Source organism: Lepidochelys olivacea (assembly GCF_965140295.1).
Source record: "Lepidochelys olivacea isolate rLepOli2 genome assembly, chromosome: 2".
NCBI lineage: Eukaryota > Metazoa > Chordata > Testudines > Cheloniidae > Lepidochelys > Lepidochelys olivacea.
The window spans coordinates 257303936-257323911 of record NC_140412.1 but is presented as its reverse complement, the minus strand read 5'-3'; the positions used below and the strand labels follow the sequence as shown (position 1 = coordinate 257323911).

Here is a 19976-nt window from a genome sequence, read left to right as displayed (position 1 = left end):
ATCACATGGATGCATGAGTCAGGCTACAGGTCTGTACTTCGGAATTTGAATGTTCTAGAGGGAAAAATTAAAGCACTGGACACTTCCTTCAGTGAGTAAAATGTAAATGTCTTTAGTGCACCAAATAGCCTGTTCAACAAATCATAGTCCAGAACAGAAGCATTCATTGATCATGCAGCATGAAATGAATCCTTCCCTTTTCTTTTCATAAAAAAATACCTCTCAGTCTTTCCTCCTCAAATTCAAAGCACAAACTCAAAGGTAGCTAATTTTGAAGACCAGAATGACCCGATGAACTTTAATTTAAGAATTATTTGTAAAATTAGACTACTAATATATTTTGAAAAGCCAAAATCAATCTGTTTTGCCATGTTGTCTCAGTGAGGATGCAGAACCCAACAATGAATAAGAGAGTGGTGTTCTGTACATATGTTATAAAGCACCACTTAAAAAGAAGTGGAATAAACACTTACATTTTGAAAAAAAGAAATGGATTTAACTTGGCTCCAAAAGATCATTTAGCAGAGTGGCTTCTGTTGTCATAAAAACTCTTCAATTGCTGAAGGACCTCCTCCACATCCATTCAGAATTAGACGATGACTGTGAAATCAGTGAAACCATCTGACATGTTGAACAAAGGGAAAGATCTTTATCATTTTAACGAGCGTATGCACAGCAAAGTTATTTTTAAATTCTTTGTGTACGTTTTCATATTTATTAATGAAAACGTGTGCTTAAAGAGCCCCTGTCAATTGCTTGGCCTGTATTTTGGATACCAGAAGCAGGACCAAATCTAGAAGCCATGAAGATCTCAGTAAAAGATACACTGTCCCAGTGGGAGCTCTGAGAGGATTCCACTCCCAAGACTGCAGGGAGGCTCACAGAGACAGTGGGCCTGCTAGCTCACTCACACCATTAGAGGGGAGGGGTGCTGAAGCAATTTATATAGTGGGGGTACTGAGAGCCATTGAATCAAAATGGAAACCACTTCAAACCAGAGGTGCGGCAACACCTGTAGTTCCAGCACCTATGTTATAGGGTGTCTCAAACACTCATGTAGTGTCCGACTGAGCTCTGCTGGCTGGTGTGGAGGGAGAGCAGGGCCACTGACTCTTCAGTAGCTAGCACCTACAAGGGCCCTGAGGCGGGTTTTAATTGTGCCCAGCTGCAGAACAAAGGGCATGGCTACAAGAAGACTTTGCAACCTGCCTCCCTCTTAGTGCACTCATGAAACAGCTGGGCACAATCTGCTACACCACCTATTCTTGCAAAACACCAAACCAAACTGTGGTATTTGTGTGTTCATGCAATTTTATATGGTGACGTTTCCATTCTACAGATTTAATCCAGCACTGGGGTAAAATCTTGGCGCTATTGAAGTCACTTGCAAAGCTCCCATTGACTTTAATGGAACCAGGATTTCACCCTGAGGGCCTGAGCCAACACCCATTCGTCAAGTCATGACTCCTGACTTCAGTGAATTTGGGATAAGGTGCTATGTGCCCACATGTGAGCTGGCATTAATGGACCATGAATGTATTTAGTACACAAAGACTAGAGACTGACATGACCAGACAGAGAATCCGCAATCTGGGGAATGAAAATTACACACAAACTTCTATTTCCAGTGAAGAGACCCATGTGGTAGCATATGAGTTCTGAGGATTTTTTGCGTATGCACCATTTTTTTAGATGCGGACAGACCTACAAAAATCAGAATGAGAATTCTGCCTGGTTATCAAATGCATCTTCTCTTCATCAGAGGAGTTTAAAAATAAGAGGCCAATGAGGCAGGTGGGAGGGAGGATTGTTGGTGGTGTGTTTTTAAAAATTACTATTTATTATTATCTGAGGCATGTGTGTGTTAATTTGGGGCATCTCTCTAACACTCACCGATTGGAAAAAATGAGGCAGTCCAGTCTGAGATGGTTTTGTCATGTAAAGCACAGTCCTGACAACCAGGTGGGCAAACAATCCAACAGATCAAGAGTGAAGGAAAAAGACACAGAGACAGGCATAGGATCCCATAAACACATAACAAAGAGATGGTCCCTGCCCTAAAGAGCTTACAATCTATGTTTTTTTACTGGTGTTATTAAAAATCCATCTCTTTTTGAAGTACTAGAGCTATATAATTTCATTTCTTTATTATAAATGGTCCTGAGGGGAAATCCCCAGACCTGACTAATCATAGGGTGAAACCCTGGCTCCACTGAAGTCTATGAGGCCAGGATTTCACCCATGAACTCTACTGGGTGAAATACAATCCAGCTCTGAATCTTGTAGCTCAGGTCCCTGGCTACTGTCCATACAGAATGTGCTCAGTTTTGTTCCAAATATATTTATTGCAAAGGATAATTCATGGAATATTTCGATCCATTTTGTCATTCACAGTGAAGAAGCTGTTGGTAGTACACAACTTACTGTAGTAAATAAAAACACACTGCTGCCCCCTTTCTAAATTCCAGCAGGTCCAAATCATTACGTATAATACCTATTTTCAGTTAGGGCATTACATTGCTATTTAGCGCTCATGGGTGGTGTTATTTACCACAGACAGTGAAACATCAGGAACTTTGCAGTTGGGAATATGTTTCTTTGTAATGCATAAGGTGAAGCTGAACCATTATTTAATCTATTGAACATTGATATGGTCTGGATAGAAAGAGATGAGAGGTATGAATAGAATTTTTCACTTAAATGTGAGCTATAACAAGGAATGCTACATAATCCATTCCTTTCCCATTGACTGTGGCAGGCGTGCTTCAGAGTCCAGTAATGTAGTGTTCTAGATAGTTTTCATGCCTCACTCAATGACTGCAGATTCATCAAGATACGCTGCAATGAAGCCTGCATTCATTGTAAAGCTGTCACATGTGCTTCCCCACTTCTCATATGCTCCCTGGGTCCACACATGAAGCAGCTCACGAAGGGCCTGATGCCACAGCCATTACTCATATGAGTAATCCTATTGTAATGAGTTGGAATTTCTCATCTGAGTAGGTCTGGGCCCAGAGTGAATAAGCTGAGTGTGCCTCAACTCCTTCTCCATTAACTGCTAATGCTCTTGATTTTCTTGGACACTTTACTCCCCAGGTACACTTTCACTGGCATTTACACTTTTGAATCATTGATAAAAATATTGGCAAGAGGATTTTGTATGACAGAATTCACCTTCCTTCGAGATCCATGGAATTGGCTGGATTTCAGTGTCATTGTTATGGCGTAAGTAGCACTCCATTGTTCTTTTTCAAGAGTGTGACATGCAGTGTAACTACTATTCACCTGTTCTTTTTAGTAACTGTTGTTCACCAATGTACTAGCACAATACTTCAGCTGCAACAAATCTCTATGGAATTGTTTGAGTGGTTTTAGAACAGGGAACTAGGAGCCAAGGTTCCTAAATTCCAGTACAGATTTTGGCAGCTTGCTGGGTGATCTCGGGCAAGTTGTTTAACCTCTCTGTGCCTCCGTTTATCTATCTGTAAATTGGTTATAATAATACGTGCCTACTGAAGTGGTTTTATGAGACTTAATTAATTCATGTTTATAGGGTGCGGTAAGATTCTTGGATGGAAAGTGTTATGAGAATGCAAGTGATGAAATACATAAATGCATCTGTTTAGTGATAACTGTATTGCAATGAAAATTGAAATGCTTTCTGCTTTGTAATACTTCCATCCCTGACACATGCTGCAGAGGTAGCTCTGATGTTTGTTATGACTGTCTCCCTTTTGTACACAGAAAATAGTAACTAGTATGCCTAATAGGGATTGTTAACAATAAATAACACATTTTCATTAGTAGTTACCTAAAATAAAATAAAAATCCTGTAAAAATCTCACCCGACCCCCAATAACACACCAGAAGCCAGCAAGATAATAACACAATTAAAAAGGAATAAGAAGTTATTTTCCCTGAAAGATGCCGCTTTACTGTTCTGGCATATGTAGAGTGGGGAAGTGCTCAGGAATCTCTGGCCCACAATGGACATGGCATTGAGAGGAGGTTGGAACATAGCAAAGTTTCAGGATTTGCAATGCTCTCAGGCAATTCTTTTGGTCACCAAGCTAGACTGAGCTGACAAACCCCTTTCCCCCCTGTAACTTAACCAATACTTTTTCTACAGGGGATTTAGGTATAAACTTCTGTGTTTTTGAAGCTAAACAGAAGCTTGTTGCATATACTGGGAACAAGGTCCTCTCACTGCCTCCCACTCCATGCTTGAGTGCCCTCTGCGTTGTAAGTCCAGTCTATTTTGGGTTCTGGCAATGCAAAGGAGCTGATGAGCAGATGGATCTGTCCAGCCAAGAATATCGCTGGTCTGGGGGAGCTCTCAGCTGACACAGAGTCACTCATGTCTGACTCTGTGCCCACCTCACCATCCGGCTCCAGCGTAGGCAGTGTGTGTGGTCAGAATGCGGTGAGTTCCACCAGTCCCCAGCTGGAACGTGGACCCTTGAGACTGGGCCCGTGCAGATCATCTCAGAGAGTCAGAACCCACCAATCAGCTCCTTGATACACTCCCCCATCCTGCTCCAAGTAGATCTCAGTGAGCAGGAGAATCTGGGCCATCGATTTCAGTGGAATTACACCAGCATAAACCTGGAGTGATGCTCTGGGGAACCAGCCCCAGACTGTATTTTGCAATATAGAATACACTGTGTTTATTTTGTCAATATATTATTTTCTTTCTTCTTCTCTACTTCCCCAACCTCTTTCCACTCTTGGTATCTCTGTATTTTCTCTCTCCTCCCCCACCCCACCCCCCGTTTTCTGCTACATTTTTCTGCTGGTTTTTTTCCCCATTGAATTTTTGTTCTCGCTGTTTCCTTTCTCCTCCGTTGTTTAAAGTCTCCTTCCATCAGAATGCAAATTTGATATTGATATTTGATATTTGAGCTGAACTCCTGAGTCATCATATTTGAGTGGATCCAAAATTAGGTAAAATGTGTCCATCCAGCCCTGGTCCAGGCACAGCTATGCGTCATTGAAGTTAGTTGCAAGAGTCTTATGGGGGCAGGTTTGGGATGTAAGTTTCTATTAATATTGCTCAATATTAAGAACAATATTTAGAGGTGTAAAATAATTACCATTATTTTCTATAAAAATACTCCCATTGACTTAAAAAGAAAAGGAGGACTTGTGGCACCTTAGAGACTAACCAATTTATTAGAGCATAAGCTTTCGTGAGCTACAGCTCACTTCCTCAGATGCATATCGTGGAAACTGCAGCAGGCTTTATATATACACAGAGAATATGAAACAATACCTATTCCCACCCCACTGTCCTGCTGGTAATAGCTTATCTAAAGTGATTTCCAGCACAAATCCAGGTTTTCTCACCCTCCACCCCCCCACACAAATTCACTCTCCTGCTGGTGATAGCCCATCCAAAGTGACAACTCTTTACACAATGTGCAGGTCGCTATCTTAAAACAAAAAAACTTCAAATCCAGACTCCAGCGAGAAACTGCTGAATTGGAATTCATTTGCAAATTGGATACTATTAATTTAGGCTTAAATAGAGACTTGGAGTGGCTAAGTCATTATGCAAGGTAGCCTGTTTCCTCTTGTTTTTTCCTACCCCCCCCCCCCCAGATGTTCTGGTTTAACTTGGATTTTAACTTGAAGAGTGGTCAGTTTGGATGAGCTATTACCAGCAGGAGAGTGAGTTTGTGTGTGTATGGGGGTGGGGGGATGTGAGAACCTGGATTTATGCAGGAAATAGCCCAGCTTGATTGTCATGCACATTGTGTAAAGAGTTGTCACTTTGGATGGGCTATCACCAGCAGGAGAGTGAATTTGTGTGGGGGGGTGGAGGGTGAGAAAACCTGGATTTGTGCTGGAAATCACTTTAGATAAGCTATTACCAGCAGGACAGTGGGGTGGGAATAGGTATTGTTTCATATTCTCTGTGTATATATAAAGCCTGCTGCAGTTTCCACGATATGCATCTGAGGAAGTGAGCTGTAGCTCACGAAAGCTTATGCTCTAATAAATTGGTTAGTCTCTAAGGTGCCACAAGTCCTCCTTTTCTTTTTGCGAATACAGACTAACACGGCTGCTACTCTGAAACCTCCCATTGACTTAGTGATCTTTGGCTCACGCCTAGTATTAAAATGGCCAGATTCTGACTCCAAATGCATCCGATGAAGTGAGCTGTAGCTCACGAAAGCTTATGCTCAAATAAATTTGTTAGTCTCTAAGGTGCCACAAGTACTCCTTTTCTTTTTGAGAATACAGACTAATACGCCCGCTACTCTGAAACCTGAGATTCTGACTCTGTAATCCTGAGTTACTCTGGATTTAGCTGAAATCAGCATCTGGGCATGCCTATGATAAGCATTTTAAAATGGCGCACCGAATAAGAGGCCCTTTTGGGGGCCAACCCCATGTTAGTTGTCTTTTTGCATCAGTTTAAGTTAAATATGTTCCCCCTGCAGTGCTCTGTGTGATCCTTCTTTATTGCATTTAAAAGTGGAGTGGAAGAATGCACAGGGGAGGAGTGGTACAGTTCTGCCATCCCCTTCACAGGCATGGAATGTCAGGAAGTAGCACAAGCAGGGGAGTGTAGTTCCATTGTCCGTGAGGTGGTGGATGGGGCAAGGAGCTCATGTAGGAGTCTCCAACTCTGGCATATTGTGGAGCTGTGTCATTCAGCAGCTCCCTCTCCTCTAGTGGACAAAGGACTTTGAGGGTGGGTAAGAGTGGACCAGGAGAGAAGAACAGTAAGAATGGTGGGCCTGCCATGATGCAGCAGCTACCTAGCCTTGAGGCTGCAAAGTGACTGTACATCTGCTTGCACCACTGCTTCTCAGCTGAGCGGGGAAGGGGGTGATATTCTATTCTCACACTGCATCACAGAACTACTTGGACTGGGTGAAATTCACTCCTGTGCAGAGAGGGCCAGCACAAAACTTGTGCCCCACTTAGTTTACCTGGGACTTAAGCAGATCACAGGCCTTTTGCTGGCTCTGGTGCAGTAGGATGAATTTCACCTACTGTGTGAAGAAAGTCCCCATAGAGCCTATGGGACTTTCCCTCTTTGTGATACTGTGCATGTGTTTTAGTTCTTGCAGTGCTATGAAAACAATTTGGGGTCCAATTCTCCTGCCAGTGGCTTTGTAGCACCCACACAGAAGGCCCCATTGTGCTACAGAGTATGTTCTCCAGCATTGTAAAGATGCCATATTACCTGTGCACTGTAAATGCAGTCCTTGGGTTTCCTGGGACACTTCTTGCTGGGGCAGAAACAAAGCCCAGGATAGGGCAGTTGCTGGCTTCAGCTACACAGAGTAGTAGAAAGTTTTGTTACCTCATATCTGTATATAGTGCCTGCTCATAATAAAGAGTGATCTTGAAACCGGTCTGCTTGTCAGTAAGATAGTACACCCTTTGGCAAGAGAATAGGCCCCAGTATTTTGCTCCTAGGCTGCATGCCAAATTACTGTCCAAATGATTTTTTTAATCACTTAAGGTCCCCTAAAATAGAGGGTCTGCAGAGAAAAACAAACACGGACAAACAAAATTATTTCAATAACTGGATGCTTTAGAATCAGCTTATACTCCTGTTGGTGCCTATTCTAAGCCATTCTGTATTAACATATTTTAACCAAATGTATTTTTGACAGAATTGAGGGGTTCAGTTATTGAGAAGAGCTGGAATGGATTAGAAGCAATTTTATTCTCCTCCAGCAGCAAACAGTTCTTCAGGCACTCATGTAGCAGTGAGAGAGTTAAAATTGGTTGCAAGACAATCTGAAAGTTATGAATCCTGTTTTCCAAGTATATTTAACAGCAGACAGTGAGAGGTATTGGATATTGGGCGCTATTCTGACATGATTTGTATCTTACATAAACGCAATTTGCAAATCATTAAAACCAGAATTGTATTGAATCTCAGGTAGCTCTACAGTCTTGTTTGCTTGCAGTTGGTGTGATACTATTGATAGTTCTGCCTATGCACCTGGAAGCATGAGCAGTGAATAGAGTGTATGGATTTGTAAAGGGACGGAGAGTGCTGAAATATGTGACGTTCTATCCCAGACAAATTCATGGGTGTAAAGCTTTGATGTGCCCAGCCAATATATATAATGTTGGTCTGAGTTAACTGAACAGCTATCAGGAGATAAAGTTGTTTTGTTAGCAGATGTTATTGTACAAGTCCCATAGTTTCTTTTAGTTATTGGATCATTACTGTGTAATAATACTATCTCCCATCCTGAGCATATAATGGAACTAGTTGTATACATTATAGATACAGACAGCATCTTCTAGTGCAATAGAACAGTAAGCATTGCAAAATGTACACAGCGTCTGTTTTCCATATCACACAGGAGCATACAATATACAGTACTACAGTGTAGTCCTGTGCACTCACTGGGATTGGTCTTCAGTTTTTAAATGCCATACTGTGAACAAAAGGCAATATCACTTGTATCGTTTGGTTATATGTTCATCTACAGATTATTAATATGCTTTTACAAATCTGCAGTGAGCAAAACCACATCCACGTTCCATTGATCACTTATAATTTCTGGACATATGGGGAGCTGAATTACACACAGTTAGAATGAAACTCAAACCAACATGAAGGCTCTACCACTGGTGATGGAATAGCAGCTGGAGAATGAAGTTTTCACACCCCCTCCTGCTGAAAGGGGGGTTTTGGTGTTAGCCCTCATTCAGATGGAACAGAGAGCTATTGAGGGTGGGCTAAAGGAGGAGCTACTGATTAGGCAAATCTGTTTGCTCAAACTCTCCCATGAGACTCTGGAGAAGAGAACCAATGTTGCTATTGCAGGTCATAATCTGGATTAGCAGGTGTGGAGAGGCTTCTCTGTAACCCTCCAGAGGTATCTGCACAAAACCCAGTGAGCTGCATCCTTGAAACCCAAACTCCACTGGATAGAGGATCTGCAGAAACTAAAATATGCAAAGATAATTTCCCATAATCATGCTAGAACCCAAGAGGTTAGCAGGTGAGATGGTGGACATGCTGCATACGCTACGCTAGGTTGGAGGAAATAGCTTGTGAAACAATCCCAAATCAGAGTTCTCCAATTAGTTACCCTAGCAGTAGCATTTACACTCACATTTTACCTCACTTTATATGAGTATCAGTGAGAACATGATGTGCAAGGTTGTAGAGTGCCAGGACCACTATTTTTAATGAGAAATGCATTACCACAGGATTGAAAGTATAGTCCTCACTTCAAATCTGTCTTCTGCAATTGCAGGCAATAAATACATACTTTTTTCATCATCTCTCAAAGCTCACATCAGTTGTGCAATGTACCAAAGCAATATATGAGAAATAATCCCGTGGAATTATTTTCGTTGATATTTTCTCTTGTATTATATGTGATTTAATCTGTTATGTCCATATGACAGGGAATATTGTAGACTTAAATTCCCTATCATAGTTTTAAAGATTATTTTCCTGTTCTTTTTTTAAAGTTTTAAATAATTCCTGGGGGGATTAAAATTGAAACAAGATGGTATAATATGTATAATATGCACTGCTGAGCACTATTATAACCAACTCCTATGTATAGTTTTAAAGAAAGCTATGCCTAATTCGTAAGATTTATGATGTAGGGAATATTTACATCCTGTACGATATGATATATTCAGGAAGAATGGCAAATAAGAACAGCCTTATAAAGTGGGTGTACTGTTCATTCAGACGCATTCATTCTTACAAGTGAATGCACTGTTCATTCAATCCAATAGCATGCTCTACTGTATAATTCCAAATAACTGTGATTTAATTCTACAGGTATGTAGGAGAATTTGTGAAACTAGTCAGTGTTACACCTCTTCGGACTTTCAGGGTATTGAGAGCTTTTAAAACTATTTCAGTAATCCCAGGTAAGAAGCCCTGATCCTTGCATTTTGGCTCTCAGCTACAAGTGATTCTCTCTCTGTCTCTCCTTGTCCCCTTGACTGTTGTTTTTTGCTGGCGTTTTGTCATTGTTTGTGTGTGACTTTCCCTTGTTACAGATACATAACTGAATTTGTGGACCTGGGCAATGTCTCAGCCTTACGAACGTTCAGAGTACTTCGGGCGCTGAAAACAATCTCAGTCATTTCAGGTGAAAATCAGGTTAAACACTCAGGCTGCAGTTAAAGCCTACATGCCATTTCCAGGAGCAAATACAGTGAATCAAAATGACTTAATACAATAGATACTGATTGGGAATGGATGAATGTAGGGAATGTGACCTGTCAATAGAAGACGTTTTTCATATGTTTTTTAATACTGACAAAGCTCACTAAAACGAGTACTACTGTATAATAAGCTTTTGTATACAGTGTATCATCTATCATATCCATAAAGTACTCATTCACGAACCATATGAAAATGGCAATGAAGTTTCATTAACATCTTCAGATGTTTATATTAAAAATGAAAGAATAAATGATGACCTCAGAAATATTTATTAGAACTTCCAAGTGCCTCTGCAGACAAGTCAAAGTTTGTGCTAAAAATTGAACTCATTTTGTGGCTGGAAACATAGGTGCCTTAATTCTTCTGGTGCTCTCTTGTTTACATTGGATAGCAACCCTGGCTGAAATTCTGGCCCTGTTGAAGTCAGTGGGAATTTTGGCATTGACTTCAGTGGAGTCAGGATCTCTCCCAATTGATTTTTCACATTTTCAGTGAAACAATCCCAAAGAGAGTCAGTGTTTTGACACAGTTCCATTAGTGAATTAACCCTTTTCCCCACAGCGTTGTTTTAATCAAACTATTTGATCCCATTTATAGCTGTTATTACTGTGATTAATAATAGTTTCAAATTAGTGATTTATTCAGAGATGAGCCCATTTCAAGCTAGCTCCATGAAAATACATTCTTGCCAAGTGTTATCTATGGACAGGTCTCATTCAGCCTCAGTGTTTAAAATATACAACCTGCATGGCAAGGTAGAGAAGATAGCAAAATCCGTGCATGGTAGATCCTGTTGATGATTATCCTGAACAGATGTTGGCAATTACATGTCAAATATATTTGAAAAATTAAGAAGACTGCTCAAAATCTCAAGCACAGTCATTTAAGTGTAGTGAAATTTTTCAACCCAGTACATTGTAAACACTTGCACTCTGACATTAAAATCAAAACAAATGACCTAGTGTAAGTATGTATGGTCATGCATGTTTTCAGCTATGGTAACTAACAGCCACACAGAGCTTAAAATTTAGGCATAAATACTGTGGTTAGGATGCACACGTTTTAAGAACACACCTTGTACAATTAGATCCAGATTCTGCAAATCTTACTCATGCTGAGTAGTGCCTAACTCCAGTATTAGTGTCATTAAAGTCAGTGGAGCTACTTGCAAAGTAAGATAATACTCAGTGTGAGGAAAGGTGGCAACATCTGGCCTTTAATGAGTAGTTTAAGAGGTCTGAAGCTTCTGAAAACCTGTAAAAAGAAAAGGAGTACTTGTGGCACCTTTAGAGACTAACAAATTTATTTGAGCATAAGCTTTTGTGAGCTACAGCTCACTTCATTGGATGTAGCTCACAAAAGCTTATGCTCAAATAAATGTGTTAGTCTCTAAGGTGCCACAAGTACTCCTTTTCTTTTTGCAAATACAGACTAACACGGCTGCTTCTCTGAAACCTGAAAACCTGTAGCATTTCTGTTTTGTATTTTATTTGTCATCCTGGAAGGGAAAACCCAAACTAGCAGAAAAGTTTTAAGATCTTTTACAACTAGGGTGTTCACTGTGAAAATGTTTCTGCTGGGGAAAGCTGTGGTTTAACTGCAAGCTGAGCTCCATGATTTACAGATCACATAAGGCAGTAATAGCTAAAAAAAAAAAAAAAAAAAAAACCTACCAACAAAAGAGCTCTATCTCTTTTGCCAGTAATTTGAAGACTAACCTGGAAGGACAGTCACCACCACAGCATGCCTTTCAGTTTCCATCTTGTCTTCAATCCTGAACCTCTTCAGAGCAGAGCAATTTTGCTGAGTTATGTGTGGTAATTCTGTGACATTTTAAGAAATCAGAAATTATGCTTGAAGCTTGTTTGGACTTCAGACAATAAATAGTAGCTATTTTGTAATGAGAAGAGGGAGAGTACAAGATATTATTTAAAATACACCCAAACCTTTCTGTAGTATTAAATGCCTGATTGAGCCATTTGTTGGTGAAAGAAGATACCAAATATAATTTGCTAGTGCAATACACAGTAGCACATGTTCTGTCATTTCACCCTCTGGATGTAGACTCAGCTAACTTTCTTATAACTATTTTTAATATCGTGATACTAAGGGCCAAATACTTTGCTGACATAACTCCATGGAGTTTTTCTAGCAGGGAATTTGGCCCTTGGATTTTACCATCAAGATTAACTGTGTTTTGAGCATGTAAAATTACTCAAATGGAGGGATATGAATGATTGGGCATCTATTTAATTGCTAGTAAAACAGAGATAAATGAGAGCTCTCATGCTAGTAGATAATTTCAGGTGAGTTATCCTTTTTAAAGGAATATTTAGGTATTCTTATAAGTCCTTTTTGGAGCTCAGCTTGGGTCTTTAATAATAATACAGGATTTTGCTGAGATGAAATATTACCACACAGTTGATTTTAAAATGAAAAATGATGAACAGTAATATCTTAAATGCCATTCTTGGGCTGCATTGTATTTTTGATGCCTTTTGTTATTTCTCAGATAAGGAGGGTGATTGCTGGAATTCACTCTCTTTTGCAAAGACCTGAGGTGATTTCCAATCACACTTTTGCATCATCTGGTTATTTATTTACGGAAATACCTGAAATTTGTGAGCTTGGGGAAATTGCTTTTCTGAACTAATGGGCCAGATTCTGAGCTGATGTAAGGCTTCCACCCAGCAAAGTGCTCAGGTGCTGATTTTCAGAAATACTCAGCATTAGCTTAACTCTGCTTTACTGAAACAATGACAGTTTTACCATTGACTTCAGTGGGAGCAGTTAGATTAATGCTTAGTGCTATTGAAAATCACACCCTTAAGTATGTGCCTAACTGGAGTAGACCCACTGAAGTCAAAGGATCCATTGAGTTCAATCATCTTTTCATTAGATTTCAGTAATATTATGCCATTTACATTTACACTTGCTGAGAATCTGGCCCAATCAGTCTACATTAAGTACATTCAAGTGCCATTTAAAAAAAAAAATCCTTGTCTCTGATTTCCTCATATATATCCATCAACTTCAGATGCCTTTCTTGGGAATAAAGTCCCTTAATGTAGGTGATTTTATTTGTTAATTAGAACTTTGGATCTCACTTATAGTCATGGCAATTTAATTTTAAAAGGACTCCTAAAATTCTTGAGCCAGCCCACTGGACAACTCAATAACACCCATCAATGCCCCATGTTGGGCCTGATCTAAATCTCACTGAAGTCAATGGAAATCTTTCCATCAACTGCAATGGACTTCATATCATACTTTATGTGCAGAGAAATCCCCCCCAGTCATTGATAATAACTAATAAATAAAATAAATTAAACCTATTCATTGAAAATGGCCAATCTCAGGCTGTGGAACACTGTCAGCAGGAGCAAGCTTCATTAGCAGGAGCCCTCAACTTCCGAGGATGAACAGCAGAGCCTACAGTACAAACACTGGCAACTGGAGCATCTCAGCTTCTATGTTGGGATGTGAAGGAGAGGTAGTGTCAGAGATAAATAAGTTCAAGGCCTTTGGGGCCTGATCCAGCTCCCATTGAAGTTAGCATGAGTCTTTCATTGACTTTGGGAATTGGATAGGGTCCTTAAAGACTGTAAAAAACACTTTGGTTGTCATTCGGTACTGAATTTATAGGCAGAGCTCAGAGCACAATTCTTCAGACCTTACGGGTGAAATTTGCCTATGTGTGGAGTGATAGCAAAAGACCCTAAGCACTGCTTAAATCCCATTTATGTCCCATTTAAACCCCACTTCAAAGACATGTTACAGGAGGTCTTGTTTTGGCCCTCTCCATAAGGCTGAATGTCATCCTTGTAGTAGCAACATACACCACTCAAGAAGCAGGCAGCCAGTGGAAGGCTCCTGAAGGGCAGGAATCAAACTTGGAGGTGGCAAACACTTGCTACATGTTAATGTCTTTGTATAAGATGAGCATGGAAAAGAATCATACCCTTCTCTTTGAGAGATGATCTGCAGAAACACTGCAGTCTTATAAATTTTCAAAGGTAATAAAAAAACTGTTAGCTGCAGTATGTGTCTGTAGCTAATAACATAATACACTCATTGGAGTGTATTCTTTTCTTGCTACGTACACGTAACTCAAAGAGACATTAATGAGAACTATGCATAACTCAGGAGATGAGAATAGACAAAGTGATAGCAATCATTACACAAGTCACACTCTGTGGTTTGGTTTGGTTTTTCTTTTCTTTTTTCTTTTTCCCAGAATATGCATGAAAGTGTCTGATGTACAGTAAGTGATTGCCAACATCTGGTATGGATGACGTACTCAATAATGCTAATAATCTATTAAATTTCATAGGAGGAATGGATGGTTTTGGGGGATGTGATTGTTTTTCACTGTTTGGTGTTGCTTGCATTTTTTATGTTTTGCAGTTTGCTTTTGAATACTTATTAATTGATTAATCTGTGGTGATGTTCTAATGTGTTAACCTCTACCACTATTAACAGTAATGTTTTGGGCCAAATCCCACTTGTTTGCTCCCTCTATCTAGGTACACCATAGCATCTGAACTTAGTGGTTCTACCCATGTGAGTAAGGCAAACAGGATTTAGCCATAAAAATGTGGAAAGAATGTAGTCATTCAGAAGAATATTTCATTAATTAATATGTATGGGCCTGATCCAAAGTCCATTAATGTTAATTGACTGGTGACTTCAATGAGTTTTGGATCAGGCCTTGAGACTTTCTGCTGCATGCTGCCCAGTTTGGTGCTTGACCTGCAAGAGTTAAATAAATGCCTTTAATGCTCTATAAATAGTATATTCTATTAAGCTGTATTGCAGTGTTCTCATTGGCATTATTTCAAAGGAGGATTAGTTCCATAGAAGATTTAATAGTGGTCTAAATTTGAATACATCTAGCAATTACCCTTAAAAAAAAACCATGGAAACAGACTCTGGGAAATCCAGAGCACCTGCAGCAAGGTTCTGAGTGCCCTCAATTCCTATTGACTCATCCCTCATAGCACCAGGTCCATAGCGTTTTGGCTAGTGGTGACTTAAATATATTATCTAGTGATACACAAGCCGAGTGACTATGAGAATGACAGTTACTTTTCTGGTCACATCTTGATTTTGCAGGATGAGACAAAAATATAGTGATCCTGCAATAAATATGCCAAGTTCCCTTATGGTTTTACCCAGAAAAATGCAACAATACACCAGTAATAGTGAAATAAGAATAATTTATTTTTAATCAATAATTATAATTTTATTACTAAAGCGCTTTCCACTAAATTGCTGGTGGTCCTGTAAGTTCTAAAAAACCCCAAACCCATGAATAAATAAAATGGAAAACCCTCTAAAGTGGAGTTCTCTGATCCCTGCAAAGATTAAACATGTAAAACGAACACTGGAGGATAAACATTCAATTTAAAACCATAGTAACTAAACTGATAGAATAAGTTTCAGAAATTGACCTCAACATTAACAGCAATGGGTCATGAGCTTGCAAACCTTTCCTCATGTTGTGTATATCTTACCTGTGCAAATAAGTATTCTCAGGGTTGGGTCCTAATATTGTCCTTGCTCATGCAAGGAGTCCCATTCTTCTTTCTCATGTGAGTAAGGATTTGCAGGTTCAAGTCTCTATTTGCCACATAGTGGGTGGGAGATACACCACACTAAATTACTGTGTGAGGTACCTTGTGATGTGTCAAAAGATATCAAGGCATCTGGCAAGCTAACTAGTGTTACCACTTTACTAAAGAAATACAGATGGAGACTCTGAGTTTGAATTCATATTATTAAAGTGGACGTCCTTCAGGACTTTCACATGGATTACTGTGGGGAAAGTGTATAGGATTAGATTTTGTGAGTTAGCTCTAGAGTTAGAGCTCCCCTCTAAAATCCAATTCTTAGTTGTACGTTCCAAGTTTTAGCAACTACAAAAAGGCAAATGGCAGTATATGTAAAGAGTGGCCAGTGATGAAAGCTCAAACAATGCATGTCAGTGAGTTAGGTAGAAAACAATTAGAAAAACTGTTCTAATGTATTTAGAATTGATTTTCCTCACTGACTATTTTGTTATGGTTCAATTTAAGCCATTAACAGGCTGGTCCTGTTTTTCTTTATGCCCACTCTGCCCCATAGACTTGTGTGGGAGTATTGCCTGAAAAAAACCCGCAGATTTGGGCTGTAACCGAACCTTTTGTAGATCCGCAGCAAGGCAGAATACATTCTTTCATTGGGAGACCTATTGCTTCTTGATTTGTTAATGTTCATTTGGGGCCAGATTATTAGAAGAGCTTCACTCCCATTTAGGCAGCAAAGTAAGTGGCCAGGTTTCCAGAACAGCTCAGTGCACTCAAAAATCTGGCTCTTATCTAGGTGCCTAAATAAAAAGGGAGCACTTTTGAAAATTGGACCGCATTGTGGTTGCTGAGCGCTGGAAAATCTGGCCCTGAGCTTTTTTTTTTTTTTTTTTGGCTAGTGTGCAGAGGGACAAATGTTGCAGCCCTTTTTGTCCCACCATGGCACAAACTGGCTTGGCACAGGGGATCCAAGAGAGGTTGGTGGGAAAACGTGACCTTCCTACAGCCTAGTAGTTTAGTATATAATGTCTGCATGGCCATTCCACTGCCATTAATACAGTTAATGGCTTATGGTAACAGTTGTACCCCGCACAGCAGTGTAATTAGTTTACGCTTGTGGATTCATGTAGTGCAAGATCCATTCATTGTCCATGTTGAGATTTCAACCAACATTAGAAACAGCGATTTCCTTTTGTTTGTGCAACAAGTTTGAAGAGAGAACAAAAAATGTTTTGCTTTCTTAACAACCCTCATGTGTTTTCTTTTTTGTTTTGTTTTTTTTTTAAATAAAACATTTTTAGTTTTGTTTGTTTGTTTGTTTGTTTTACCCATACAGCTCTAATCCAACTTCCATGGATGTTTAGTGCTATGGGGTGGAATTCCTGGGAATCAAGACCTAATATTCAGTGGGCAGGTCAACTCATTATGAATATTTCCAATAAAAAAACTTCACCTGCTTTCTTTTGCATTTTTTTTAACTTAATTCCTTTTAATGTTACCATATTAGTGTTATTCAGGACCAGAAGAATTAGTTACTGGTAACTGAATATTCATTAAAATTTAATGTTAGTTAAAAAACATAGCTGCTACTGGCATGCAATTGCTCTGGAAGTCCTGCTATATATTTATGATGAATAAGAGGGCTTTTAAAAAAGGAATAAGTCTTCCTTGGTGCTGTTTATATAATGTAGCATCCATATATTTGATCTCACACTAAGGTTCACAGTCACCTCATTTTATGCAAACTCGTTGAAGTTAGTGGGACTATTTGCCTGAGTAAGGCAAGCAGGATTTGGCCTTATTACGTAATGTGTTCAGACATAAAGCAGTACACATACGCTTCTTTATGTGATGGCAAGTGATAAAATTGTCAAGTGTTCTACTGACTTAGACGCCAAAATCCAATTTTCAAAAGTTGATGGGACTTGGGCTCCTAAATCACTTAGGTACTTTTGAAAATTTTAGCATGCTGTTAACAAATCAGTTATCTAAATCTTTAATATGTTTACTCTTACATATAATATGCACCTGAATATTACATACCATCTATGCAGTTTTATTTTATATATGATCAGTTTTGTGTCTAACTCCTTGCCTTTTAGTTCCACCAGATATTTTCCCCTTTGTTTTTAATGGCTTTTTCATTTAAAAATAATAGGAAGAACAAACATAAATAGGAAGAATTTTGTGTCCAAAATATTAGGCCCTAACTACGTTTTCACATTAATCACTTCTGCCTTGTTTGTGCTATCAGGTTGCAAATATGTAACATAGACCTTTTGATTAGGCACTGTAGCTTCTGTGCAGAGTTTCAGCTCTCAAAAGGAATTAACTACACCTTTGTTCCTGCTTCTAAGTCTATAAACTCTTGGCTTTTATCTCCCTAGGACTGAAGACCATCGTAGGTGCACTTATCCAGTCTGTTAAGAAACTTGCTGATGTGATGATCCTGACCGTTTTCTGCTTGAGTGTCTTTGCCCTTATAGGCCTCCAGCTTTTTATGGGCAATTTGAGACATAAGTGTGTCAGGAACTACACCGAATTTAACTCTACCAATGGCACATTTTATTCAGGTGTTCAAAAGTGGAACTCCTTGGATGATTTTCTTAATGACCCAGGTAAACTCTTCTCTTTAACCTTTTGAGTTAATTATCTGTCTCTTTGCATTATGATAGTCAAAACCTATGTACAAACCAATTACTGCCAAAAATATGGATGGACCGAACTCCTCCCCCAGAACAGTATTCTTCACAATGGCCAAGTGGTTTGGGAAGCTCCAGATGTGCTACCATATTTTTACTGTATTGTTGGAAGCAGTGCTAGCAGTTGGCACTTCATAGGCTGATGTGATAATGACTGAAAAACTCATTGCAGCATTGCCATTTCTTGAGACTTTCTTTTCTTTTTTTTTTTTTTTTTTTTGAGTCTCACAGTATATAATATTTTTCTTAAAGCCCCAGTCAGGTGATTATATGAAACTCTCACCTTTGTCACTCTTTTTTTTTCTTTTATTTTTTTAAAGTTTCTAGTTCTCATAGTTAGTGGGAAAAGCTTGAAAATGTGACCCCTAAAGACTCAAAAACCAAAAAGCAAATAAAATGAACCCAACCTTTTATTAATGTTAAAAATCTCATGATTTGGGGACTTAATTCCCTATACGGAGTTGGCAGTATTGCATTATCTGGTGCTGTGATAACATTACCAAAAGGTGTGCTTTCTATGTCAAAGCATTTCTAAACAATCTACAGGTTGCTTTTCTTTGAATTACAAGTAAAAATATGTTAACACGACTCCTGTATTAAAATTTTAAAAATTGCCTTTCATGTAAATAAACTTCATAGTCAGAATGAATGCCTCCGCTATTGACAAAAGGCCTGGTCCAAAGCCCATGGAAGTCAATAGAAGATTCTCATTGATTTCAGTGAGCATTGGTTCAAGCCCTAAATAATTTAATGATGCTGCTGAGGAAAAGTAAATAATAGCAGCATGACAGATGTGACTCATGGTTAATGTATGAAAGGTGAAATCTGTGAGTATTTTGTTGCTTTATTTATTTTGAGAGAAAGGACACTCCAGTGGTTATTTTGAGAGAAAGGGCACCCTAGTGGTTAGGACACTAGCCTGCAATTCCGGAGATATGAGTTCAATTCCCTGCTCCACCACTGACTTCTTGTGTGACCTGGGGTAAGTCACTTAGGGTTAGAATTTTCAAGGAGTTTAGATGTCTAAAAATGCAGAAAGATGCATCTTTCAGCACCTAAATACCTTTAAAAATATGGCCGTTACTGTCTCTGTGTCTCAGTTCTTAGAGCCCTGTGTGAATACAAATTTATATACACGGATGCAAATCAGTATTTGCAGAGCTGCAGGGCTCTAGAACCACAGCAGCGAAAGGAGCAGCACATCAGGTCGCCGCTTCCAGGAGCCAGCAGCTCCTCTGGCATGGCTGTACCATGCCAAGCCCCGCCCACTGGGGTGGGCACCAGGCTCACCGGCAGCTGTGTCAGGTCTTGCTTGTGTTCAAGCAGCTCGCATGCCCCCGGACAGAAGATGCAGACTGCTGTATGGAGGGGACTCCTGTCTGGGAGCGTGCATGCTGCTTGAACACACTAGCACCACTAGGGATGACTGCCAGTGAGCCTGGTGCACGCCCCAGTGGGCAAGGCTGGGGGTGGTGCAGCCATGCTGGAGGAGCTACCAGCATAGGGCGCTGGCTCCTGGGAGCGGTGGCC

The 19976-nt window shown here is 39.6% G+C and overlaps 1 protein-coding gene across 1 annotated transcript in view; it reads left to right on the top strand.

Annotated features, from left to right (window-relative positions):
• Positions 1–19976, top strand: part of LOC311515404 (sodium channel protein type 5 subunit alpha-like) — a 319354-nt gene that overhangs the window by 75700 nt on the left and 223678 nt on the right. The window contains exons 5-7 of the mRNA XM_084618414.1: positions 3097–3225; positions 10009–10100; positions 18132–18362. Coding sequence (XP_084474540.1) covers positions 3097–3225; positions 10009–10100; positions 18132–18362 — 452 coding nt within the window. The remainder of the gene's footprint in view (positions 1–3096; positions 3226–10008; positions 10101–18131; positions 18363–19976) is intronic.